General features: G+C 43.7%; 2 protein-coding genes across 6 annotated transcripts; one reads left to right on the plus strand and one right to left on the minus strand.

Annotated features, from left to right (window-relative positions):
* Positions 1-610: 610 nt before the first annotated feature.
* On the minus strand, positions 611-17991 carry CDR2 (cerebellar degeneration related protein 2). Its single transcript, XM_058157432.1, has 5 exons — positions 17737-17991; positions 10571-10683; positions 5827-5975; positions 3794-3958; positions 611-3143 (listed from the first exon to the last, which is right to left on the minus strand). The coding sequence occupies exons 1-5, from the start codon at positions 17963-17965 to the stop codon at positions 2270-2272; spliced, it is 1530 nt and encodes a 509-aa protein (XP_058013415.1). The 5' UTR covers positions 17966-17991; the 3' UTR covers positions 611-2269.
* LOC131185178 (transmembrane protein 180-like) lies at positions 15524-27680 on the plus strand. 5 transcript variants are annotated; one of them, XM_058157435.1, is made up of 7 exons: positions 15524-15766; positions 22640-22820; positions 23179-23916; positions 24245-24399; positions 24555-24638; positions 25356-25499; positions 26658-27680. In XM_058157435.1, exons 2-7 carry the CDS (start codon positions 22668-22670, stop codon positions 26785-26787), a joined length of 1404 nt encoding a protein of 467 aa, XP_058013418.1. In that variant the 5' UTR covers positions 15524-15766; positions 22640-22667; the 3' UTR covers positions 26788-27680. The 5 variants fall into 5 exon arrangements, with proteins under 5 accessions (XP_058013418.1, XP_058013416.1, XP_058013421.1 ...); XM_058157433.1 differs by lacking the exon at positions 15524-15766 and adding an exon at positions 16367-17221; XM_058157438.1 differs by lacking the exon at positions 15524-15766 and adding an exon at positions 17993-18116.
* The last annotated feature ends 285 nt before the right edge of the window (positions 27681-27965 follow it).

Consider the following 27965-nt stretch of genomic DNA (forward strand, 5'->3'; position numbering starts at 1 on the left):
TGGATGGAGGTGGTCCCCAAACCATGAAGGACCTTCAAGAAGACAATGGGCATCAGAAGTCAACTAGTCTTCCATGGGTTCATTCAACCAGTATCCATAACTATTTGAACCTCTGTTCTGGGTGTGTCAACTGCAACTTCCAGATGCACTAAAAGAGCTGCATACACATGAAGGACACTGCAGAAGTCCAAATGAGAAAGGACAAAGGTGGAACCATGAACAGGACTTCCCAACCCAGGAAAAAGTAAGGAGTTGTGAATGCAGCAGGACATCCTCTCTTTAATATACTACACATCTGTAGTCATAAACATTATTACACTCTTCTACTGCACCTTTCCTTTGGTTGAAGTCAGAAGCACATAAAATGCACCCACCAGTTTTATATGTGGCATTTACCCCCCACCCCGGCGAGATTGGCCAAGATGTTTCCTAATAGCCCACCAAATTGTTGGAAATGCAACCACCAACAAGGGACATACTACCACATGTGGTGGACATGTCCCAAAGCCAGAGAGTATTGGTTAAAAATTTTTAAAAAGTGGTTGGAGGAAATTATTGAACTAAAAATCGATATGAAACCAGAGCTATTTCTTTTGGGTATTATAAAAGGAAAGATGAATAAAGAAATTTAATATCTCGTGCTCCGTATAATCACCGCAGCCAGAATTACATTTGCCCAAAATTGGAAAGAACAACACACACCATCAAACACAATGATGTTAAACAAACTTAACGATGGAATTAAGGGACAAGAGAGGAAACAGTATACGATGAAACATGGAATAGGTGGTGTAACTGGCTGGAAAAGAAGTCTACAATTAATGTATAGTGAATGTTAAGAGACGATAATATAATGAAAAATACATATTTAGCGTGTAATAGATATGTCTATATTGTACGGTATATATTATATAAATAAGTACTTAAGAAATAAGAATGTATACGTACACAATAAGCCGAAGGATAAATTGGAATTAAGAAAAAATTCTGATTATGGAAAGCTATAAAAGTAATTGTGATTTTAAAGGTGAAAAATGTCGAATAAAAATATTTTTTAAAAAATGCGCCCAACCAGAAAGCAGCACAAACTTAATTGCAGAAAGGATTTATTTGCCCTTATTTGCAAAACACCCAATAAGACCAAACAAACTGGTAGTAAATGGAAATGCACCACGTGGCAGAATTGAAGTAGAACAAACTACCCTCGGTAGATAAGGCAGGTGAATTTGTAACAGCAGCCAAGATTTTTAAAACTGCAATTGGGGTGTTTTTTTTTCCTTCTTCCTGCAGGCAGCTCAAATTCTTCTTTTTAAATTAGGAATGCAATATGAAACAGATCCCTTTTCTTTGAAAAAAATAACAAGTCACCTTTTGTGACGGTGGCTGGCAGCTGACCTATTCGCGTATATTTTGAGAGAACTATTGAACTCTTTTAATTTTTCTTAAAAACTCAGAACTAAGGGAAGGGACTTTAAATTCTCCACTTCTCTTCCCAGGCAAAAAAAAAATAATAGTAAATGTTTGCTCTAAAACTACAGAGTTATTGGACTTTGCAACAGATGCGAGTTTCTGCAGGAGGTTTAAAAGGATGAAAGATTATCACAGCATATATTTGGCCCTTTCTACATACAGCCTATTTGCTGGTGTGATAATAGGTGACTCTGTGGCTTAAGATGCTCTAAATCCTTCCCAATTTGGCCTCGAGTTGGCTGTGTGGTAGACCATTTCCAGAAAATCAAATCCTTGAAAACACGCTGGAAGGATTTAAGTTAAAGTGAAATAGGGGACTCTGTTGTTTTTTATTTTGCTCGGCTTACTTTTGATATGGAGGCTGTTTTGTAATATTTAGTCTTCTAATGCAGCGGAAGGTTGACAAAAATCTATATTTTGGTTTTCAACCCCAGGATGTGTCTTAAGTCCAGAAGAGTTGTTATTGTGCGTAATATAAGCTGTGTGGTATAACACTGTGGTTTTCATTTCTATAACATGTCAGGTTTTTTCCCCCCAGCAGAATTAGAATTGTTAATTGAGTTGCGTAATAAAATTAATTTGCAAACTGGTTGTCAAAGACTCGCCCTCCGGAGAGAACTTTGTGCAGGGCGAGACGGAATCAACCGGATTCCAACTCGGTAGAACTAACCAAGTGGATCCAACCCATTTTACGGAAAATCCGCCAATCCTGAGCCAAGTTTACATCTTGTTCCCTAAGAAACATTAAAAGAATGACATCATGAAAAAAAATTATTATTTTTGATCCCCGTCATACTTTTTAAGGACACTGAGAAGAGAAAGACTTATATTTTGCCCGATGTTCATCAATTTCCTTTTTGGTTTCTTCGATACGACTAAAGATCTCCTTGAAGAGAAGTTTATATTCAGGAGAAGCGTTGGAAGAGAAGTTGGCTGAATCAGCAGTCAGGGAACCGGGCTCCCTAAGACCCCCATCCAGGGGTACACACCCACTACGGACATCTTTGGGACGCTGTTTTGAGGTCTGCACAGCCTTGTGATCTAGTAATTCTTTGTCTGTTTGACACTTTTGCAGAAGTTCTTCATACTTGACCTTCAAGGCATTGTATTGGGCGTCAACCTCATTGAGTAGAGAGACGCCCCGTTGCTTGACGGCTTCCGCCCTCCTGATGCAGGTCTCTTCGTGGCCTTTGAAGAGGTCCTCGCCCGCCCCGCTGTTAAGCAAGCTCTCGCTGCTGCTTCTTTTGAGGGACTTCTTTTCAAGTTCAGGAAGGATGAAGGACATCCCGTCCCAAGGACCATGGCTGAGTTCTTTTTCTAAGGGGTCTTTGAGAGAAATGAAAAAAGATTCCAGGGGAAGTTGCTCCATCCTATTCGGACAGGGGCTTCCAGAATTAAAGAGCTGCTTCATTTCAGCCACTTCCGTCTCCAGTTCCTCGGCTCTCGCCTGGTACAGATGGTTGTCCACCAGCCGTTGCTCCAGATCCGTGTTTTCCTTCAGCAGAAAACTGTACTCTTCCTCCATAGACAATCTCTTTTCTTTTTCCACATTGAGCTGAGTTTGCAAGAGAGTTACGGCCTTCTTCAAATTCTGGTTTTCCTCTTCTACGGGACTTAGTTGACTATCCATTGATATAATCTTTTCTGCAAATATATGATCATAGACAAAATACCTAGGTGTAACACAGAAAGAGAGGAGGAAAATGCTTAGCGTGTTTTGCCCGGTAAATCAAATTTCCATCGCATATGAAACTATCAATCACATGGATACATCACATCAGAAAGAAATCGCCCCAAAGTAAAAGACCTGGGTGCATTTATTTAAACCTATAATATTAGTTAAGCATTTTAAACATCAATTTTCACCCAGTTCCAAACACTGTTCACCAAATCCGCTCCAGCACTCTTCTTGGATGTTAAGTTGTCTCTGGCTCAGTGGCAGCCATTTTAAGCTGCCTCTTCTCCTTGCCCTGGCATAGAGGGAAGAAAAAGTCCTGGAGTTCTGCAGGAGAGTTGTGCTCTCACCTACAACCTCACAGGACGCCCCTCCTTAGCTCTGCCGACCCTCCAAGGTGGTTTTGGGTCCTTTCAGAGCCCATAAATGGAGCAGCCAGCACAGGGACAGAGAGCTCCGTTCCCTTGCAAATGGTATCACCACGACGTCAACTTCCAGTTCTAAACATTAATTTTCAATCAAAGCATGCTATGGCATCCTCCTTATAGGAAAATAAACCATTGGGAATTTTTGGCGGGAATGTGGCATGCGATCCGTATTAATTTTTCAATGTCTTCCACATTGTGACTTGGTGAGTTTGCTACTTACTTGCGGAGATCGTACAGTTCTTTCAGGCATGGAAAACTCTGGACCGATTTGGGCTGCTCGGGTCTTTCGTAATTTACGTGGCTTTGCCCAGAGGTCTTCAACTCTTCCACCTGCCTCTGCAGTTCATCGATGTGAGTCTGGAGGTTCTCAATGGTCTCCGTGAGACTAAAAGGAAAGTTTAGAAAGCACATGAACCAGCATGGATAGAGCTGTCAAACTCCTTCAGGTATCTGAGAAGTTTGCACCTGCTCGAAGTACAATTTGATGTTCTCCTGACTTGGACCCCTCAAAGTACAGTTTGATGTTCTACTGACTTGGACCCCTCAAAGTATTGTCCGACTCAGCTGCGGAGTTGGCAACTGAGTCGGAAAGCGATGAGGCTGAGGTGGGGCCAGGGCCATCGGGGAGTGAGGTGTGGACTCCAGAGCCTCCAGAGACTGATAGTAGTGAGGCAGAGGAACAGGAGGAGCCTGTTCCTAATGCACGCATGAGAAGAGCTGCCAGAAGGCAAGAGCTGCTCAAGCAAAAAGGACGACTCGGGAGTAGGGCCAAGAGATGATTGGCCCATCCCTTAAGGCTTAAAACAGACCAGCAATGGCGTTTGGGCTTTGCCGGAAAACAACGTTGGTAGCTTCGTCTTCTGCTTCGTCTATGTCTTGCGTTTATTTTTGTGACTTCTGAATGTTTGCCAAGAAAGGCCTTTGGCAGTTTGCCTAATTGGACCAAGGTTTGCGATAGGACTGAGGAATTTGTGTTGGGAGGAATTTGTTTTAATTTAGTTGAACTACAGTGAGAATGAAGTAATTCTCAGCTGTTCGAATAAAGTTTTTTTTTTCCACAAACTGAGTTTCCTACTACCTACTTGGGCCTGGGTCACAACACAAAGTACAGTTTGATGTTCTCCTGACTTGGACCTCTCCCTCCCACAGCCACCAACTAACAAAAGGGGTCCTGTGAACATCACATCTCCACACTCAAGAGAAAGACAGTCTTTGTTTTTTAAAAAACAAAACAATAACTCAGGTTCCAGATTGGAAGATTCATAAGAACTAGCGCCAAAATAAGCATGGTACAGACATTTCTCCTTAACTTCTAATTTTGATGAACTTTTGGGAGCAGATTGGGTATGAGTAAAAAGCAACACTGGTCTGGTAGCCCCTTTTCTGAACTACAAGCAGTCCTTGACATACGACCACAATGGAAACCAGAATTTCTGCTTGCTAAGTGAAGCAGTTGTTAAGTGAGTTGCGACCAATTTTCTGACTTTTTTTTTTTTTGCCATGGTCATTAAACGAATCGGTGCAGTTAAGTGAAACACGTGTCCATTAATGTAATCCACCTTTCCTCATTGACGTTGCCTGTTACGATTCCTGGGAAGGTTGGCAAATGGTGTTCACGTGATACCATTTGCGAAGCGCGTGGATTTTGATCACGTGACCGCAAGGATTCTGCAAAGGCCGTAAGAGTGAAAAATAGCCATAAATCCGAATAGATAGAAAATAGAAAATAGAATAGAATAGAATAGAATAGAATAGAATAGAATAGAATAGAATAGAATAGAATAGAATAGAATAGAATAGAATTCTTTATTGGTTGTTTCCAGTGACTTTGAACGAATGGTTGTAAGTTGAAAAGTCCCCTCAGCATTGCAAAATTTATAAAAGATAGAACCTTTTACAACCTTTTGCTATTGATCGATCTGATAAACTCAACACGGCACTGCTATTGCTATTCGTTTTTTGTCCTGCATTGGATGAAGTAGCTGCAGCTCATGAAAACTCAGGTCTCCTGACACAATTTCTTACTCAAGTAAAGGGCCTCCAGACTCCCCCAGATTTTCAGGGGTGGGGTGGAGAAAAGGAGGTTCATGGAAGGTGTGGGGGAGGAAGCATGCCAGCCTACACTCAATTCCACCGACCAAGGTCCTGCTTAGATAATCCTCTGATCAAATCGGACAAGGTCCGTGATGAATCTATTCATAATAACCTGGCAGATAAGGGGAAATTTATACTGCCAGCAGCCAACTTAATTACCTTCCTATCTTTTGCTGGGAGGCCCTGCTGTCAACCACCAGTTTTTGATTAGTATCCTCTAGTTCTCTCGCCGTGACGTCCAGTTGCTCGTAGACTTTGGCGTGCTGATCGTTCATTTGGCGTAGAAGATCCACCTGCTTGGTAAGATACTGCAGAATGAAAAGAGACAGAGGTATTAAACCAGACTCTCTGGAGCGACTTTCATCATTTCAAACACGGAGCATTGTCTTAATTTTAGGATTTGGAACATCATAGAATCCCAGGATATGATTACAAAGAAATATTTGCAAATTGTGAGAGACAGGAAATTTTTATTCCATTTACATGGCCAATATCACATCGCCCTGTTGGTTGAGTCGCCAATGTGAGTTTTGCATCAGGTCTTGGCAAACTGAATTATTCAGGGACCATATTCCCCAAATACAGTAGTCCTCATTCGTTTAGTGACCGTTTGAAGTTACGTCACTGAAAAAAAGTGACTCATGACCATTCTTCACATGACGGTTCAGGCATTCCCAACCGTCGTATGATCCAAATGCAGACGCTTGGCAACCGTCTCATACTTACGACGGTCGCTGTGTCCCGGTGTCGTGTGATCACCTTGTGACAAACAAAGTCAGATACATTGAATAACCCTGTTACTAACTTAATCGCAGCGATCCACTTAATAACGGGGGTGGGTGGGTGGAAAAGATGGGGCAAACAAATGTCTCACTTAGCAACAGAACTGCTGGGCTCAATTGCGGTCAGTACCCGAGGACTACCTGCATTCCTGCTGGATTGAAATCTGTACGAAATGCTTAGCAGGGATTGGTTTAATTCCCCAAATCCTTTTCCAGCTGGTATAAACTGCTTTTCAAAGAACCTTCAGCTCCAATTCGTTGATGCAAGAAGGTTAATCGTTCTGTTTTAAAGCTGCTTGATTGCAGGGGCCCCTTAGTACCGGTAGTCCTCGACTTATGACCAATGGAACCCAAAACTTCTGTCTGTTTAAGCGAGACACTCGGTCAAGTGAATTTTGCTCCGTTTTACGACCTTTCTTGCCACAGCTGTTAAAGTGAACCGCTGCAACTGTTACGCCAGTAACACGATTGGTCGGTAAGCGAATCTGGCTTCCCCATTGACCTGGCTTGTCAGTGGGTCACAAAAAGGGGATCACGTGACCCCAGGGCACAGCAATCGTCATAAATATGAGTTGCCAAGTGCCTGAATTGGGATCACGTGACCATGGGGATGCTGCAAACGGTCGTAAAAGGGTCACAAGGCACTTTTTTCCCCAGTGACGTGCCTTCAAACGGTCGCTCAATGAACTCTTGTAAATTGAGGGCTACCGGCATTTTGGGGAATATAAGTGAGATTGTCCCTGGACATTCCGTCGCGAACTGAAGACGCATCTTTTTATTTGCGCGGGGCTGTCTTAAATTGAATTTTATCTTTTATCAATTTTTAAACGGGGGTTTTTAGTATGGAAATTTTTTAATTTTAGGCTAATTTAAATAAGTTTTTTAAATGGTATTTTAATCTGTATATTGTATTGTTTTATCTTGCCTGTACACCGCCCTGAGTCCTTCGGGAGAAGGGCGGTATAAAAATCAAATAAATAAATAAATAAATTCAGTTTTCCGAGACTCGATGCAAAACTCGCAATGGCGACTAACCAACAGCGTGTTTGACCAAAGGTCGCAACTTGGGACTTTGGGAGACGGCAACCGTCATAAATAGGAGGCGGTTGCCAACCCCCCCCTCAATTTTGATCACGTGACCATGGGGACGCTGCAAACGTGAAAAAATGGTCGTAAGTCACATTTTTTTCAGTGCTGTAATTTTGAATGGCCATTGAATGAACCGTTTATATGTTGAGGACCACCTGTACCAAACCATGAATTTCTATTTGTTTCTCCTGTTGAAAACTGAAAAAACACCACACACACAAACACACACTTCCCGTGTGTGTGTGCCATTAGTATTGTAGTGCTAATTGTTTAATTAGCAAGAAAAGTTTCAAGTGTCATAGAGGTGACTTGGAAACAAGGTGTTAAAATCCACAGCTGTTTCAACAATCTGCCCAGCTTTCAGTCACTCTTATACTTAGCCTATTCTTTAACTGCAGGTAGTCCTCGACTTACGACCGCAATTGAGCCCAACATTTCTGTTGCTAAGTGGGACGTCCGTTGAGCGAGCTTTGCCCCGTTTTACGACCTTTCTTGCCACTGTTGTTAAGGGAATCTCTGCAATTGTTTTAGTTAGTCTCACAGTTCACTGAATAACTGCCAGCGATCTTACGGGCAAGGTTCGAAAATTGTGCACAACTCATTTTAATCGCCTTGCTTAGGTACATAAATCCTGGCTCCAGCTGGTTATAAATCGATTTGCCCTAAGGCAGTGGTTCTCAACCTTTATAGTGCTGCGACCCCTTTAATACAATTCCCCACGATGTGGCGACCCCAACCGTAAAATTATTTTCGTTTTGAATTTATAGTACCTGAAGCCGTATCGGCTAGCGATCTGAACTGCTTGCGATTGCCTTGAGGACGGAGGCATTAAAGCGGAGACTCCTCCCCTATTAAGTTTATGGCGCCTGAAGCCAGATTAGGCTAGCGATTGGGAGTGATTGCAGCTGGCTTGAGAGGGAGACATCAGAGCAAAGATTTCTCTCTTTTTTAATTCATCATGCCTGAAGCCGAATTTGGCTAGCGATTTGAAGAGCCTTGCAGCTGGTTCGTGGAGTCAACCATTGGAGCGCCATTCTTCGACTCGCAAGTATACTTCCCATATTTCCGATGGTCTTAGGCGACCCCTGGCAAATCGTCATTCAACCCCCAACGGGGTCCTGACCCACAGGTTGAGAACCGCTGCCCTAAGGTCTGCAAGCGAACCATCAGGCTCTGAGAGCACCGCGGACTCCACAAAGTGAACCAAAGGTACGTCAAGTTGGGTTCACACAACATACGCAGCCCCAGAATTCGCTGCAACAAGATTATCGGGCCGTGAAAATAACATTCAGTAGTTTAGCAGGGGGTGGGGTGTCTCACGGGCTCAAGGTTGACTCAGTCTTCCATCCTTCCGAGGTCGGTAAAATGAGGACCCAGATTGTTGTGAGCAAGAGGCTGGCTTGGTAAACCGCTTAGAGACAACTGTAAATCACTGTGAAGCAGTATATAAGTCTAAGTGCTATTGCTATTGCTATTGCTATTGCTCTTCCTTCCTTCCTTCCATCCATCCATCCATGGTGCACAGTAGTTAGAATGCGGTATTGCAGGCTAAATCTGTTGACTGCCAGCAGTTCGATCCTGACCAGCTCAAAGTTGACTTAGCCTTCCATCATTCCAAGGTGGGTAAAATGAGGACCCAGATTGTTGGGGGGCAAGAGGCTGACTGTAAACCACTTAAGAGAGGGCCGTAAAGCACTGTGAAGTGGTATATAGTCTAGTCTGTCTGTCTCTCCCTCCCTCCCTCCTGACTCTCTCTCTCTCCTATCTATCCTATCTATGTATCCCATCTCTCCTCTCTCCTATCTATCTATCTATCTATCTATCTATCTATCTATCTATCTATCTATCTATCGATCTATCGATCTATCCATCCATCCATCTATCATCTACTAATTATCTATCAATCCATCCATCCATATCCATCCATCTCTATCTCTATTTCAGAGCCATGGTGGTGCAGTGGTGAGAATGCAGTATTGCAAGCTAACGCTGCCAGCAGTTCAATCCTGACTCAAGGTTGACTCAGCCTTCCATCCTTCCGAGGTTGATAAAATGAGGACTCAAGATTGTTGGTGGTGATAAGCTGACTCTGTAAACCACTTAAAGAGGGCCATCAAGCACTGTGAAGTAGTATATAAGGGCTATTGCTATCTATACATGTTTTCATCTGGCCTGGTCTGAACACGGGCAATCGAACCTAACAGATCAATTGTTGACTGTTCCTCCAAAGAAATGGAAGACGTTCTTAATGAAGAATTCCCAACAAAAAGGCGCTTGTGAGTTCACACATTTGCAAGACAAATTTAGGTTGGAAAATGTGGGATTTAATCTACGCTCAGTTGGCATCCAGTCAGCTCTGCTCCGATGTGCGACTGTTTGCATTTCATTCCCAAAATGGGCTGGATTTACAAACTTGACTACAGGTGAGATGGTGCCACATCCCAAGCTAATAGTAAACCCCATGATAACTCAATACAACGTGTTGACTCAGGTCCTGATGGTCTCCACTTTACAAATCTTGGTGCAAACATGGTTTGTTGGCCTGCCTCACCGTACTTCTACACAGGGGTGGGCTTCAAAAATTTTAGCAAGGGGTTCTATGCCCGGTAGCTGGGTGGGTGTGGCCATGATGGGCATAGCCTAGTCAGCCTCCTGCAACATCGTGGGGGGCATTTTTGCCCTCCCTGGGCTCCGGAGGCTTTCCTCGAGCCTCTGGGAGGGCGAAAACGGCCCCATTCCCGGCCTTCCTGAACATCCAGTAGGCCCATTTTTTGCCTTCCCCAAGCCTCCGTGCGAACTTTGCACTTACCTGCATCTAAGACAGGCTGCATGGGGACTCCTGGGAGGGGTGGGGTGGGGGGCAGCCATAAGTGTGATTTGGGGGTTCTCTGAACTGCACAGAATCTTAGCTAGAGGTTCTCCCAAATCCCTGCGAACTCCCAGCAGCTCCACCCCTGCTTCTACACCCTAACAGCAAACATGCAGAGCTGAAGGGGTACATAATTCAATTTTACAGGGTAGTCTTCAGTCACCTCTATTTCCTGCAGTTGCTCCTGGTTGGTGGAATACATCTGCTGCAGAGAGGACTCCAGTTCCGTATTTCGGTCCAAAAGCGTCTTCCCCAGTTCAGCAGCCAGATGAAGATCTACGACAAAATGTGGGTGTGGCTTTATTTATTTGCACCGCCTTATTTTAAGGTACTGTATAGGCATTACAAACAATCAGGTACAGTATAATTTCTAAAGGAATAAATGTTTGCCTCATTCGTGGAGATTAATGGCACATTTTAGAATCTCCATAGCGGTGTTCTTTTGGTAATAGTTATCAAAGTTGCTTTTACGGTAGAATAGAATTCTTTAGAATAGAATTTATTAGCTAAAGCTTAATCTGTGCTTCTTATTATTCTTCAGCATCTCACTGAAATGTGAAAAGATGCAGAGTTAGTGAAGTCCTTTCAGGATAGAGTTTGAAAATAGATGCATCAGATAATTCTATTTTTCACCCATTTTTTTTTATTCAATTAACCAAAGTACAAGGACATAGAATTAATAGTCACAAAGGAAGGAAAAGAATAAGATAACGTTTTACTGCGTGGCCCTTAAAACGCACGGTTTCAAAACACCGCTTTCGTTCCTTGCCTGAAATGTTTGGTGTTAAAATGCTGGCTTGGTCCCAGGGAATGCAAGTTATTTTTAAACAGGCCAACTTTGCTGGTATTAAGTTGGTACAAGTTTCATCATGCAAAGAATTGGCAGATTGCAAAAAAAAAAAAAAAAAGGTGCTAAGACTTAAGGACCTTAAAATCTTTTCCCATTACGTGTATAATATGCAAAAGAACTTTTGCCGTCAACAATATTTCGGCTGACCGGTGGGTGAAATTCATTCAAAAGGTTGTCATGTTGACAAATAGTACAACAGAATGACAATCTCTTGGGGAGACTAAACAGCCCAGAATGATTGTAGCATCTTAACACGTCTTTGTGTTTAATTTTAAGTTCTCCATTTGCTCTGTTTTGGTTAAATTTTTGCACTTAAACGTTTTTTGTTTTTTTTTGCAAGTTAAATGTTTTGGAAAGAAGCTCGCTGACGCTACAACTTTGACAATTTGAAATACGGGGAAAAAATATATGTTGACTGGAAACCAAACAAGGGACATTAAAACATTACGTGTTATAATTTTTCTATTGCACTTATCGGTGTAAAAATTCTAGGAAACATATTTGGGCTTCATAAAATGTCAGAGACCTCACACCTCAAAAGACAATTTCTCTTCTTCGGTGACTACAAGCTTGATCTCAGAAGTACCGTAAAACGATCACTGATGTTTTTTGCCAAACGTTCAAGCCAGAATTTGGTTGTATTTTTTTCTAACAATTGTCAGTACAGATGCTGACATTTGCCCAGGCTTAATAGTTGAAAGATTACTTACTGGCGTACCAGTAACTTCCACGCTATTATTATATTCTATGATCTGTCTCGAGCAACGTTCAAAAGTTTATAAACTACATTTCCCCCCCATCAAATTATCGAAGTTAAGGACAGGTAGTCTTCAAATTACAACAATTCGTTTAGCAACCGGTCAGCGTTACAGGCAGTGGTGGGATTCTGCTGGTTCTACCCGGTTCGGACAAACCGGGAGCTGGGGCTGCGGAAGGCTCCGCCCACCCGCCCAGACATTATCGCATCCTTTTTTTTAATACTCTGCGCATGTGAGGTGGCGGCTCACATTTGCGAACCGGTAGTTAAGGTAAGTCAATACCACCCCTGGTTACAAGGCAGGGGCACTGAAAAAAGTGTGTCCTCACACACGTGTGGCAGCATCCCCATGGTCACGGGATTAACATTTGGGTGCTCGTGAACAGGCATGTATTTGCAATGTCCCAGGGTCATGCAATCCCCATCTGTGACCTTCCCGTCGGACTTCCCACAAGCAAAGTCAAAGAGGGAAGCTCAATTTACTTAACCACCGCAGGATTCAGTTAATTGTAGAGATTCGCTTAGCAACCCTGGCAAAAAATGATTGTAAAATTGGGTGCAATTGATTTAATAATGCCACGCTTAGCGATGGAAATTCTGGCCATAAGTTGAGAACTGTATTTGATGAGATCCATTTCCCCAACGTGATTCTCCCCCCCCAGATGTATTCAACTTCTAAATTTACTATGGGAGTCAAGAACTCCGTACTACGCAGATACACCTGGTAGAAGAAATCTATTTTCCTACATTTTCTTCTGCACTACACATAATTTCATAACTACTACTCCAATTCCAGTGAGGCTTTGATAGAATCTTTGATCATTAATTGCAAAGCCATGGAAAAGTCCCTTAAGTCCACTTTTACGACTACAAAAACAATCCACCTACGTACTCCAAAATGTTCTCCAGACTGAAGTTGTGTATGAATAGAATAGAATAGAATAGAATAGAATAGAATAGAATAGAATAGAATAGAATAGAATAGAATAGAATATCTCTCTTCCAATGCATTGCTTGTGCTAAAGTCCGCCAAACCTAGGTATTTCGGATGAAATATTTCCTATGGAGAATATTGAAGCTAAATTGGCTGCACGTCTTAGTAGTTTTACCAGAACGTATCAATTTTAAGGCGAATTGAAGTTCAATTGAAGGTACTCAGCTAAATTATATGGTAATCTTAAGTGGATAACTAGCAAAGGAATTCATCTTCTCGTTATCTTACCATGTCTGCAGCTAGGAGGTCGGAAAGCACGAAGCGAGAAATTCTGAAATTTAAAAGACATTCAGAAATACACCTGCCTTCCTTCTTCCCTTACCGACAATCCTTGACATCCGACCTTAATTGGGCCCAAAATTTATGTGGTAAAGCGAGACATTTGTTGAGAGAATTTTGCATGATTTTACGACCTTCCTCGCCACCGTTGCTAAGAGAATCACTGCCGCTGTTATGCGAGTGACACGGTCGTTAAGTGAATCCCTTTTGACTTTGCTTGTCAGAAGGTCGCAAAAGGGGATCGCACATAACCCGATGCTGCAACGGTCGTAAGTGTGAAAAACTCTTTTCACTGCTGTTGCAACTTTGGTCACTAAATGAACTGTCGAGGATTACCTGTACCGCACGAGAAATAATCAGTTTGAAATATCTTGTAAAGCCATAATATAAGACTATGGCCTGCCACCATGTCTGGAAAATTAATCATAAATGCCACAGTCCAATATTAAATGACATGAACAACCTGGGACAATTAGGCGAAAGTTCAGAGTATAATAAAAGAAAATAGGTTTGCTGAAACAACAATGTTGATTGTTGTGAAGGAAACAGTGTGCACGTTTGATAAATTGATAAATTTCTACCTCTCAGGTAATATAATCTTCTAACTGAGTATGCAGTTTAGATGTTGCAACCGATGCAATATTTCTAACTGGCCATTTTAAGCAACACAATCGTCCAAATGATTTATGATGAATTTTTCTTTTTTCTTTAAAAAAATGTGCCTTTCCCACACTTTGAAACTGACCTGAAACTGACTTAAAACAACAGTATGTGACAACAGCTGCATTTTCACTGCATCCAAAACCAAGAAATCAGGGCTGTGATTCATAATTTAAAAACCCAGTACCATACAACAATTTGGAGAATAAAAACCTTGGATTAAATGAATATATGTCTCAGATATTGCATCATCAATCAAGAGAGTCAGGAAAAGGGAAAAGTTTGAGCTCCGTTTGAAGAAAGTCCTTTGCTGTACAGCATTTCATAAGACAATGTATTATCTCAAATTAAAGCTATGCCTTTTTAAATGGCAGGCTTTTATAGAAATGCTAAAAGTGAAGGAGAAATGTTTCCAGATCAGGACAGGTAAAGAATATTTTCCTTTCCAAAATACTGAAATATTTTTCCAACATCCAAAAATAGACAGATGTCTGATAAATACAGAAAGGCAAAAATGTAATTTTATGTTGGTCTTTAAACAGAACTAAATACAGAGCAGAGGTACCAGTATCATAATAAAAGCACTTCTTTTCTTTAGCTGCATGCAACAAGTCTCTGGACTTCACACCCAAATCCCGTCTACACTACACGCACCATCTTGGCAATTTTATGGCACACCCAAAGTCGTTTGGAAAGCTGTAAATGCTAGAGAAAATCCCCCCCACCTTCCAATCCTATGGAACACAAGATAATCCTCATTGTAAATTTAAAAACAGTAGTAAGATGTCTATGGAGATTCTCAATCATCCAGGTCAATGGTTGAAGAACAGAAATGAAGAAGCTTCTCGGATGAGAAGCGAAACGTTTTCAAGGGGAGGGGGAACCCCAAGGAAATTCAGTAATAAGACATCTTTATTTATTTATTTTATTTATTTGCATTGCTTATTTGTAATTAACCTAAATTTGTAACCTAGACTCGCCTGAAACTCAAATTCTCTTTGCGTACCTGCACTAAACTGTGGGAATATCCCCAAAAAGCTAAAAGTTCATTGATCCCAGAAGCCTAACTTTTTCTTTTGGAAACTGTCTTTCATAGGGTTTAGCTCTATTACTCCCAAGCAAGGATTAAGTACTCTGGTTGAACCCAAGGATTTAGTTTCCAAATTAAGCACAGCAAGGAATCAGGCTTAGCCATCTTTAATTGCATTTAAAAGTCTTTCCTTAGGCTTTCCAAGCCAGCTGGCTGGCTGGCTGGGGGATTCTGGGAGTTGAAGTCCACACGGTTTTTAAAGTTGTTGAAGGTCTAGGGTCTTCTGCCCACATTTATTTAGGCTCTGTAAAGCTCCGTTTCTTTTCCTGAGCGCTTTCTATTCTTCCCCAGCCTCCCTTCCCACTCCCTCGTTCTCCACCAAGTTCACATCCATCATTTCTCCTTAAAGGGGCTTCCCAGCTAGGCCCCTCCTCTATTCATTGTCCTCCTCCTCCCCCTCTCGCTTTTGAGACCCCTCCCTGCCATTCTCCTTTTGACTCCTTCAGCTCTTTCAAGGTTCGCCTTTATCCATGGTGAAATGCCTTTTTATAAGGCGGAGGTGGTTCCCCTTGGAGCATTATTCTGATAGAATAGAATAGAATAGAATAGAATTTTTATTGGCCAAGTGTGATTGGACACACAAGGAATTTGTCTTGGTGCATATGCTCTCAGTGTACATAAAAGAAAAGATACGTTCAGGGGATGGGATGGAAGAACAAAGCAGAGCGGGACAGATGCGGAAAGAAGAAACGAAGGAAGGGAGAAGGGTGATGGAGGAAAGAAAGGAAGGTGAGAAGGAAGGATAAGGGTGATGGAAGAAAGGAAAGAGAGGAGGAAGGGGAGAGGGTGACTGACAGAGGGAAGGAAGGAAGGAAGAAAGGAAGGGGAGAAGGAAGAAGGAAAGAGAAGGGTGATAGAAGAAAGAAAGGGGAGAAAGATGACTGAAAGAGAGAAGAAAGGAAAGAAGGAGAGAAGGAAGAAGGAAAGAGAAGGGTGATAGAAGAAAGGAAGGGGAAAAAGATGACTGACGGAGGGAAGAAAGGAAGGAAAGGGAGAAGGAAAAGGAAAAGGGTGATGGAAGGAAGAAAGGAAGGAAGGAGAGAAGGGTGATAGAGGGAAGAAAGGAAGGTGAGAAGGAAGAAGGAAGGAGAAGGGTGATAGAAGAAAGGAAGGGGAGAAGGCTGACTGACAAAGAGAAGAAAGAAGAAGGAAACGGGGAAGGGTGATGGAAAGAAGAAATAAATATTCCGGCTGGGGATGATGGCACTCCGTTTCAGCAGAAAGGGGGGAGGAGGGGGGCCTAAGGGCAGGTGGGCAGAATTCACCAACCAATAAGATGAGGGAGGGAGGGAGGGAGGTGAGGTTGCTCGCACAGGTGAGCAGGAAGAATTAAAAGACAAAGCCATTGTCCTAAGGAAGGACGGAGGGATGGAAGGGGGGGGCGAGAAACCCCCACTCAATTAAGGAGGCGAAGGGGTGACCCCTGCCAGCCCTGACCTAGCATGCTACAGCTCTACCCAACCCATCCAGCTGGGGAGGATGGGGACCGGAGTAGAGAGGAGGCAGGGAGCTCTCTACAGCTGGAATCCACCCCACCCACCCCTTCCCCTCTGGATTAGCCAGGGGGTGATGGGAGAGGAGGAGGTGATGGCTGGAGGAGCAAGCTGGGGATGATGGGGAGCCTTCCCAGGCATGATAACAGGGATAATAGGTGTTGGAGTTCCACTCTACAACCTCCCTGCCGCACCCCCAAGACTAAAGGATGTTGGCTAGAAGGTTGAGTGGGGACAATGGGGAGTGTAGTCCAAAGCTTGAACTTCAGCGCACGGGAGAGAAATGGGAAGGGGGAGGATAATAGGCACTGGAGTTCCAAACTCTCCGCCCCAGCCACAGAGAATGGTGGGGTTTGGTTAGTTGGGGACAATAGGAAGTGGAGTCCAGGACTCGAGCTCAGCGAGGAGAGGAGATGGGGAGGATAATAGGCGCTGGAGTCCATCCACCCAAAGAGAAAATTGGCTAGCAGGTGGGGTTGGGCTGATTGGGGATAATAGGGAGTGTAGTCCAGGGCTTGAGCTCAGCATGAAGAGTGGATGGGAAAGGATGTCGGCTACAAACTGCGTCGGTTGGGGATGAGGGAGAGTGTAGTCCAGCGCTTGAACTCAGCGAGGAGATGGGAAGGGGGAGGATAATAGGCGCTGGAGTCCCCCACCCACCCACCCACCCAAAGAGAACATTGGCTAGAAGGTGAGGTTGGGGGATAATGGGGAGTGTAGTCCTGGGCTTGACCTCAGCAAGGAGATGGCAAGGGGAAGGATAATAGGCGCTGGAGTTCCCCCCACCCCACCCCAAAGAGAACATTGGCTAGAAGGTGGGGTTGGGCTGATTGGGGATAATAGGGAGTGTAGTCCAGGGCTGGAGCTCAGCAAGGAGAGGAGATGGAAAAGAGGTTGGCTAGAAGCTGCGTCGGTTGGGGATGAGGGAGAGTGTAGTCCAGGGCTTGAACTCAGCGAGGAGATGAGAAGGGGGGGAGGATCATAGGCTCTGGAGTCCCCCACCCTCCCAAAGAGAACATTGGCTAGAAGATGAGGTTGGGGGATAATGGGGAGTGTAGTCCTGGGTTTGTGACCTCAGCAAGGAGAGGAGAATAAGCGCCAGAGTTCCAACCCCACCAAGCCGAAGAAATGGGGGCTGCGTCGGCTGGGGATAATGGGGAGTGTAGTCCTAGGCAGAAGAAGCCGTCCCGGCGCCCGCCCGCTCACCTTGCTGCAGGTCCTGCTGGTCGTACCACGGCTCATCCTCGCGGATCTCGAACTCCTCCACCAGGCTGTCGGTGAGCATCGCGCCGCCGCCTCCGCCACCGCTCACCGTCCCTGCGGGCGCCGGGCTGCGCGCTGCCTTTAAAGCCGCTCCCGAGCTCTTCCGAGCGCCTCCGGACTCTCCCGAACGCCCCGCCCCGCCCCTCCAGGGGGGCTCAGGGGGCGGGTCCATGAGGCCGGAGAAGCAACGTGGCAAAGGACGCCCGGCGCGATTCAAAACCAGGAACCCACGCCGGCAGCAGCCAATGAGCGCGCTTCCTTCGCCGGGCGCTCCCGGCCGCTCCGACCAATGGAGAGCAGAGGGGCTCCGCCGCCGGCCAATGGCGAGCGATTTGAGAGGAGTCGGGGTGCGCGGGAGGGTGGGGGGGGAAGACAAGACCCGCCCTCCGAGTTTTTCTGCGCTGCCCGAGGCTGAAGTGCGGGGTCAGTGTGGCGTCGCCGGGAGGGAGGGAGGGGCGGTCGCGCCGTTGCTAGGCGGTCGCCGTTGCTAGGCGTCGCGAGGGCTCGGTTGCTAAGGGGAACGAATGGTGTCCCGGTGGACCGAGGGCCCTTCGGGGGTCCCGTCGCCTTGAAAAAAATTACGGGCAGGGTGGCCGTGGGAAGGGTGGCGGGAGAGAGGAGGGCAGGTCGGGTGTGTGCAGGAATTAGAAACCCTCCCTCCCCTTTATAAAGCAAGGAGGACTGGGAATGGAGCTCCTGGCCGGCATCAAACGGGGCTACACAAGGAAAAGGTTCCCAAATGCTCATAATTCCTCTGTTAACTTTTAATTAGAATGGATTATAGACAGCCGTTTGTCTGAAATGGGTATAGGGTCTTCTGCTTGAGCAGGGCGGGGGTGGGACTAGAGGACCTCTAGGGTCCCTTCCAACTCTGTTGTCTATGGCAGGGGTCTCCAACCTTGGCAACTTTAAGCCTGGCGGACTTCAACTCCCAGAATGGGGTGGGTGGGACTAGAGGACCTCTAGGGTCCCTTCCAACTCTGTTGTCTATGGCAGGGGTCTCCAACCTTGGCAACTTTAAGCCTGGCGGACTTCAACTCCCAGAATGGGGGGGTGGGACTAGAGGACCTCTAGGGTCCCTTCCAACTCTTGTCTATGGCAGGGGTCTCCAATCTTGGCAACTTTAAGCCTGGCGGACTTCAACTCCCAGAATGGGGGGGTGGGACTAGAGGACCTCTAGGGTCCCTTCCAACTCTGTTGTCTATGGCAGGGGTCTCCAATCTTGGCAACTTTAAGCCTGGCGGACTTCAACTCCCAGAATGGGGGGGTGGGACTAGAGGACCTCTAGGGTACCTTCCAACTCTGTTTTCTATGACAGGGGTCTCCAACCTTGGCAACTTTAAGCCTGGCGGACTTCAACTCCCAGAATGCCCCAGCCAGCTTTGCTGGCTGGGGAATTCTGGGAGTTGAAGTCCGCCAGGCTTAAAGTTGCCAAGGTTGGAGACCCCCTAGTCTATGGAGATTCTCGCTCATCCAGGTTATGGTTGTCCCAAAGGTGCTTTTTTTTTTTCCTTTCAAGAGGAATTTTTTCTGATTTTTTTCTTTGAAGACGTTTGGCTTCTCATCCGAGAAGCTTCTTCGGCTCTGAAGAAGGGAAACGAAAGGATTTTATCCATCCAGTCAGAGCTGAGGAAGCTTCTCGGATGAGAAGCCAAACGTCTTCAAAAAAAAAAACAACCCAGAAAGTCTAATTGCCTTTAGAAGAAGAAGGGAAAAAAAAAACCCCCACCTTTGGGACTTCCAACTTTGTTCTTCTAAATTGCAACACCAACTTTTCCCCCAAGCAGTTTGTGTTCCATTTATACAGGTCCAAAATATTAAGTCCCTTTCTGGAAAGTCACTATGCTCAAGCCTGAAAGCTTTCTAGGCTGATACGTAGGATTCTGGTACGATCTGTCGGTGTCCTGCAAAAAATGGGATCAGGTACTGCACTTGATCCTAGCCCAAAATGCTGAGAAACAAATAAGTGTTTATTTTTGTTTGATGCGGTGCTGAATCCTGCTTCGCTCTGCAGCGTTTGGTAAATGCAGAGTTCCACCTTTCGCAGTGGAGGTAGTCCTCTGTTTGTGACCCACAATGGAACCCCAAAGTTCCATTGCTAAGCAAGACGATTGTTAAGTGAGTTTCGCCCCATTTTATGGCTGCTTGTTGAAGGGAATCGCTGCAGTTATTAAGTTACTAACACCATTGAGGAAATCTTACTTCTCCCATTGACTTTGCTTGTCAGGCGGTCGCTAAAGGGGAACCACGTGACCCCAGGACACTGCAACCGACATAAATATGAGTCCGTTGCCAAGCATCTGAATTGTGATCACGTGACCATGAAGATGCTGCAACTTGTGAAAAAGATCCTAAGTCACTTATTTAAAGTGCTGTTGTAACTTTGACCAGCCACTAAATCTATGGTTGTAAGTCAAGGACTACCTGTAATAGCCATTTTAATAATAGGATGCTGGCTTTTTGGCACCATTCTGCTGTGCCTTGAGCCTCCCTTCCATAGCATCATACATCATAGAGTACCAGGAACTTCTCACTCAGAAATCATTTTCTGGCTAAAAACCTCATTTGCATCAGGGTTTCTCAAAGTTTGTGAAGACCCCTGGGCATCCCCAAGACCGCCTCTGGGCTTTGTAAAATCATAAATCATTTTCCAGCCTATGTTGAAAAGAAATACCATATTAAAATCCTGTCTAACAACCCTCAGGCACTGTAGCAGCAGCAGCAACTGCATCCATTTTCATTTTTAATATCGTAAATATTGATATAAACCACACCAACCAAAGCTTTCTTGGGGTCGTTCACAACTTTCAAAAATGGGAAGGAGTTCTCAGAGAGAAAAAAAACAGGGTGTTACAATATCTTTTGAAATGGGCTTTAGTCCACCGAAGTTTTCCAAGTCATAAATATTTAAGACTTTTAAAAGCGTGTGTATGGGCAGTGACAAACATCTCCAGATGGAGTCTAATCAATATTTTTTAAAAAATGGTTATCCCTGTTCGCTGGTTACAGCAAGAAACCACAATTATTCTGTGTAGCGTTTTGGAGACGGGAAAAGTATTTATTTTATGCTTTATTGCAAAGGCCCAAACTTGCTTCCTTATCCACTCTTTAAATAGGGGGGCTGTTTGGTGCCCTTTTACAGCATCAAAGGGGCATTTGTTTTTGAAAACACGAAACAAACCTTTGGTCCTGTAGAAAACTTGCATTGTGAATATATCCATGAAAATAGATGAGAAAGAAAATGTGCCGTATAATAGATGTTATTGTGCTAGGAGCCAAGATGTGGGAACGGGCCAGGGATGGGAGGTGGACCACGCACACAGAGAGCAACCCCTGATTCCTGCTAAGAGTCCTGTGTGTTGCATGCCATTCATTCTTAATCTTACCCCAGGCATTAATTGCATCAATCTTGGGATTCCTTTGAAATAAATATTACTAAAGGGCAGCGCTGCTCTCTCTGCTTAACCGATTTTTAGCTTGCTTTTATAACACATTGTAGGTGGATATCCTTTTAAAGGGGTTTTGTACCTCCGTTGAATTGTAGGGTGGTTGGGTTTTTTTTTTTGGTTTTTTGTTTGTATATACAGTGGATTGTGGTCCATATCTTGGTTTATTAAAATTTTAAAAAAAACAGGTGAAAAGAGAGGGGCAGATTCTTTTGTGCTCCTTCTTTCTGTATTTTCTCAGTTGGAAGACAAGAAATGCCCTTTTCCCCCTCCGGATGGATCCATGAAGGTCGATGATGCTCTTATTTTCTGTTGTAAAATCTTGTCCAATTGCTAAGCTCTCTTGCTAGGCGTAGATCAATGTAGGTGAGAAAATGTTGCCCTCTGGCGGTTTGTGGTGAATTATATTCAAATTAAAAGAAGATTTATATTCTCTTGTCAGCATTTAGCTTTGTTCAGGCAGGCACACCGTTGTCCTTTTAACTAATTTAATCAATGGTTTTATGCGCTAGCTGAGGACAAAACATTCTGATTTGTAACAGGCTCAGTTTCTGCCCTGTATTAAAATCTAGCTTAATACCCACCATCTTATTTTAGCTTGTATTTATATATATATATACTATATATATACTACATAATCTTTTTGTATGATACCTACATATATTGTTGTGACAAAATAAAATTAAAAAATAAAATAAAATATAAATATATATATATATAAATACAATACAATACAATACAAATACAATATTGCAATCACACATTGCTCCCAGAAGCACGAAGCTGAAGCCTGAAGATGACGAATGAGACTTCGTCGAAACGTCGCCAAGACACTTCCAATTTTACGCGGGAGAAAACCCGAATAACCAAAGACCTACACACACACACACACACACACACACACACACACACATATATATATATAATTCAAATGTATATAAGACACCCATCTTTTGTTCTTTTCATTGGCTATGTTCACCTATATTGGCCAAAATCCAACATTTACAACGGTTACAAATCAAAAATCATAAAAACTGCTCTTTTAAATGTTTGGTATTAATTAACCTTCTTATTGTTTCCCAAGAGCAATGGTTCTGACATGTGTTCCAATTCAAGCATAGTGGTGTTTTAAGACTTTAGTGTCCTACTTGTGTTACGTTTCAATCGTCCACTGATTGCCTCTAATTACCATTAAATATTGCACAGAAATTTCCTAAATTCCACAAAATTGTGATTATGTTTTAAACTGTGGAGCTTCAGCCTTAAGCCTCTGGAAGTTCTGGTTCCAGCTGCATGTAGATTTTTAAAAATTAGAAAGCATACCCCGAGCTGTGCCATAAAAACTGCAAGCTACATATACTTATTTTTTCCCCCCAATGGCTATTCTTTCTGCTCCACAGGGAAGAAGAAAAATATCACAGCAGAAATATGAAGACTTTTTTAGGACTTCACCCTAATGCTCTTGCTTACTCGATGACCACGTTAGGCGCTGGAATGATGAACAGCATCTTCAATTTCTATTACGTTAAACTCTTTTTAAACAAGTACAAGATCTCAGAAGCAGCATTCCATCAAGGACAGGTAACAGTAAATAGTATTGATGTAACTATTTATATTTGGTTTCAAACAGAGGTGGGATTCACCTACCTTCCCTACCGGTTCGCAAAAATGAGCACGCACGTATGCGCAGTGGCTGAGGAATTGTGGGAGTTGAAGTCCAGAAGTCTTAAAGTTGTCAAGGTTGGAGACCCCTGGCTTATAGCACTAAAACATTTAAAAAGATATATTAAAATTGTCAGATACAAAATGACAAAGCAGGTAAATTAAGTTTGAACTAAGCCACTGATCGTAAATCGAGGATTGGTCCGTATCCTTGAATTTCGTGAGTATCCAGTCTTGCTTGCTTGGGGAAAGTCTGACCGGTCCCGTTTGCTCCTAGGTTGTTTTCATGGTTTGGAACGCCATCAACGACCCTCTTTTCGGGTACCTTCAGGACAACGCCCAGGTGCCCTGCTGCTCCCGCCGCCAGTTTTCGATTTTGTACGGTGCCCCCTTGTACGCCCTGGCTTTCCTCCTCCCCTGGTTTCCTTGGAGACAATACGAGGAAGACGACTGGCTCTGCGGGCTGCATCTGATTGTGGCCTTGTGCGCCTTTGATGGCCTGCTCACCTTCGTCTTGCTGGCCCAGTGCGCCCTTTTCGCCGAAACCTCCACCCGGCACGAGAGTCGCCTCCAGCTGATCAAGTACAACCAGGTGGCCAGCTTGATTGGCTCAACCAGCATCCTGTTCTGCGGTTTGATCTCGGCTAACATGGAGCGCTTCGCCTACTTCCAGGCCTTCACGGTGCTCGTAGCAGTCGCCGCAACGGCTTGCATGTCCTACACCGGCTTCTACAGCACGACTCAGTACGAGCAAAGGGAACCGTTGATGGAAGGGTCTGATCCAGAAAGCTCGAAGGCCCCCTCCCTCTCTTGGTCCTCGGTGTTCTTGTTGACCCGCCAGATCCTGACTCAGAAAAACTTCCTGCTTTTTGTCGTCATGAACTTTTTCCAAGTCTTCCACTTAGCCTTCTGCAACAATTTCATGATGATCTTTGCAGATAATCTCATCCCGAACGGAGTCCTTTCTTCCTCTGTCAGAAGTTTTATGTATGGGGCAGGTTTTATTTGTCCGCAGGTAGGCAGAAAACTCTCTGTCCTTTTTCTCATTTTTTTTTTTTTTAAACGTGTTGAGCCCTAACATATTTTAAGTCATACTTCTTACTGGGAAAAGTTAGGGAAGATCTTGGAGAAAAACATGATCCAGGATCAAAGATTGGGTACTACTGTTTTCACCTAGGATTTGAGAGTTACCCCTTCAGATGCAGCATTCCTGGTCTGTTTTGTTTTCAAAATATGATTTCTTTCCCCATTTTTTAACCTTTTAAAAAAAGTCTACATGCAATTCAACTTCGGTTTTAATGTAGTTCTCGTTCTCTCTTTTTTTTATTCCTGTTCTGTTTCAGTGTCTTGTGCTCCTCAGCCACACTTTGTTAATGAAATTTGGTTATTACAAGATTGTCTTATTTTCTTTCTACCTGGAAGGAATGGCTGCAATTCTCATGCTCGCACTGGGTCGAGAATATTACTATTTCCTGGCTATTTATCTCACTGTCAACATGTAAGTAAATATTTACCATCCATTTTAGGAGCTGAAAAATATTGCTGACAGTTGTTAGGCTGCCAAAATGGGGAAGACCAAGAAGATATACCTTATGGTAATGGACAAACTTGACCTGTGTGGGCCAAATTCATCAGATGATTTTATTCCTTCAGGGTGATGGTCCAAGCCTCCTTCAGCCTCTTTAATCTACCATTGGCCGATATCGTTGATGCAGATTTAAAGAAACATAAACGAAAGTGAGTACTATGCTGTTGTGGCCCCCCCCAGCGGATCTGACAGCAGATTCGGACAGTGAGGAGTTGGGGAGGAACCTGAGCCAGTCCTGGAGTCTGGGGAAGGCTTTGATGAGGGCTCTGCGTTGGAGGCAGAGAGGGAGCCAGGGCCGTATGCCAGCTATCAGCTGCCTTCGGAGTCAGACATCTATGAGGCAGACTAAGAGCTGGAGCCTGTTCCAAGTGCACAGAGTTGCCAGACGAAGGGAACAGCTAAAGAACAAGGTTCGACTTGGGAGTAAGGCCACAGGTGGACGATGAATGGCCCCTCCCATATGAAATGAAAGGGGAGTGGCTTTTGAAGGAAATAATTCGGTCATTCGGTGCAGGAGTGTGAAGATCTGTCCGTGAATCTCAAGAGACTCTGTGCCAAGTCTTTCCTCTTACAGCACCGCGTTTGGAAAATATTTACATGGCAGCTTTCCAAGCTAGGTAAGGTCTGTGGTCATAAATTCATCTTTGAAAGACCAGGCCAGGAATTCACATTCCTTTAATAGAAGGGGTTTTGTTGGGACCAGGAACCTGCTTTTTGGAGAAGCCTAGGTCAGAACATATGCCCCCAACTTTGATCATAAATGAAGCAATGGGTATCGTTGCCTTCCTTATTAAACACATGGATGGTAAACGTTAAGCTGTTTCCATTATTATGTCAGGTAAACCCTGGTCTCTTTTCCATTTCAGATCTCCGCTGTCTTCAATGGTCTTTGGCACCAACGCTCTCTTCACAAAGCCAGCTCAGTCCTTAGCTCCGATGCTTGTGGTTTCTGTACTAAATCAATTTGGCTACGCGGATCTGAATAGTAAAGCCGCCGATCCTGATTCCAGGTAAGTGGCCAGTTGTTATTAAAGTCAACCCCGTGTATCTGTCTAAAAGGCTTTTTAAGTTTTGCAGGTAATCCTCGACTTATGACCACAGCTGGGAAGCAGAATTTATGTTGCTAAGTGAGGCGGTTGTTAAGTGAGTCACATCCACTGGTGATCATGTGGTCCTGGGACTTTACATGCCAATTGCCTGAATTTTGAACACGTGACCATGGGGATGCTTTGACGGTCGTAAAAGCAAGGACTTTTTTCCCCCAGCACCGCTGTAACGGCAAATAGTCTTTAAGTGAATAATTGTAAGTCAAGGACTGCCTGTATAGGTTTTTTTACACACATAGTTTTACTCTTGATTTACATTAGGAGGATCCAGATTGTTGAGGGCAAGAGGCTGACTCTGTAAACCACTTAGAGAGGGCTGTAAAGCACTGTGAAGCGGTATATAAGTCTAAGTGCTGTTGCTATTAGTCTCTGTGTTCGATGATGGATCTTAATTCTGCTTGAAGCTATCAATCAATCTTTTTTTTTTGATGTTTTAACCAGAGCATATTGTTTTTATAAAAAAATGTTTTAATTATACATTTTCCTTTGTAATACAACATATTTTCAGTTTTACAATGACAGTCCATCTCATTCTGTATTTCCTTCTCCTTCCCTCCCTTCCCTTCTCCCCTCTCCTTCCTTCCTTCCTTCTCCACTCCTCCTCTTTCTACTTCCCTGAGTAAAAGGAAGAAGAGAAGGAAGGAGACAGAAGAAGAGGGAAGTAGAGTGGGGAAAGGAGAGAGGGAGGTGGATGGGAGGAGAGGAGTAGGAGAAAGGGAAGGAGAGGGAAGTGGAGAAAAGGAGAGAGGAGAAGAGGGAGGAGGAGGGGAGGGGAGGGAAGGAGAGGGCGATCAATCAGTTTTGAAGGCGACAGACAACTTTTTGGTTTTGCTGGCAAAAGATGAACATAGCTGGAGTGGGTTGCCTGGATAATCAATGTATAAAATCAATAATGCAATTTGGGGTAATAAACAACATTTTGCTCAGAAAGCTGAGTTCCAAATGCGAACCAAAGACAGCAGGATCATTCTGAAAGGGTGGAAAATAAATCAGCACAGGACAGGCCGTGGCAATACTTGGTTTTATAATCCCGGTGGAAAGTTGTAAAATGTTTTCTCCTAGTCTGTACTTAGGTCTCCATGACGCCATGTTCTACATGATCTGCCTGGTGCCACTTTGCATTGCGGCGATACAGATCCTGACCTGGACCCCTTTTTCCATCCAGAATACTCACCTGACGCCGATACTATGAACTGTAACAATGTGAGCATTGCTGAATGGTGTTCAATTGACAGGTGTCAGTGGCGAGCAAGAACCCTGGGTTTTCCTAACTCTCTGAATGAGCCGATCAAATGCAGCCTGTGCCATTTCGTGATCCTCTCTAGTTTTAAATCTTATCATTCTTTATTATGAAGTGGGAATCTTTTTAAGTTTCTGGTCTCACCTTAACAAGCAAGGGATAAATAAAATGCCTACCACCTATTAAGACCAAAAAACGGGGAGATGATAAATGAACTCAGGATGAGGTATCTAAACACCATTGTTTGAAGGTTGAAGCAGACCAGGAAATATGGAGGGCTGCATAACTAGGAAAACCAAGTCTGACAATACCATAGAAGCTGTTGCTTTAAAGAGACCATCAATACTGGTATATTTATGTTCCAAAGGGCAGTGGTGATTTGGCACATCACAGTGTAATTTGTCAGTGGTGGCCAAGGGGGAATTGTGGAAAAATGCACATGTTGGAAAAATCGAAGCGAAGGGCAGAAACTTTAGTAGGAACCTGCTGGAAAGGCTTGATAGCAGAAGGAAAGCTGTTTTCTTGGAACTTTTTCTCAAGCTGTCAATCCTAACATTGCGCTTTGACAGCTTAGGAAAAATATCTGTTAGGAAAATAGGCCTTGGATGTCTTTTTAAGTGCCACGCCGATAATCTTGTTTCTTTATAATATCATCCAATTTCTATTTTTTGTTTTAGCCGATGATATTTTTTCTGCCTTATTTTAAAATCCGATTTGGGATTTCTTTCTATAAAAGTCTTTCCGTTTTTTACTTTTTTCAATAGTATTTGTAATGAATGGAAAACAAATTGTACTTGATAGGGTGAGGTCTGAATTACAACCAAAATAAATCGTACTATCCTTTGCCCAATGGATTAGTGTGTCATTTATTCTTGTAATGCATATATGCAAGCCAACTCTTTTTTTTTTCCTTTTTATTCTTATTACAACATTGGAGGAAGGAACTTCTTAGAAAGACTAAGTTGGACTGTAACTATTTTCTTATGTTGAGGTAGGTCTGGTCTATCAAATTCTTCTGTTCCAGTCCAGTGGCTTTCCTAGTCCTTTTAATACACTATCCTAAAGTTTTTAGTCTAATAAACCCTTAGTGCCTTTTATTATGAATTAATGGATTGCGTTTTTAAATCCTT

Source organism: Ahaetulla prasina, chromosome 14, assembly GCF_028640845.1.
Source record: "Ahaetulla prasina isolate Xishuangbanna chromosome 14, ASM2864084v1, whole genome shotgun sequence".
NCBI lineage: Eukaryota > Metazoa > Chordata > Lepidosauria > Squamata > Colubridae > Ahaetulla > Ahaetulla prasina.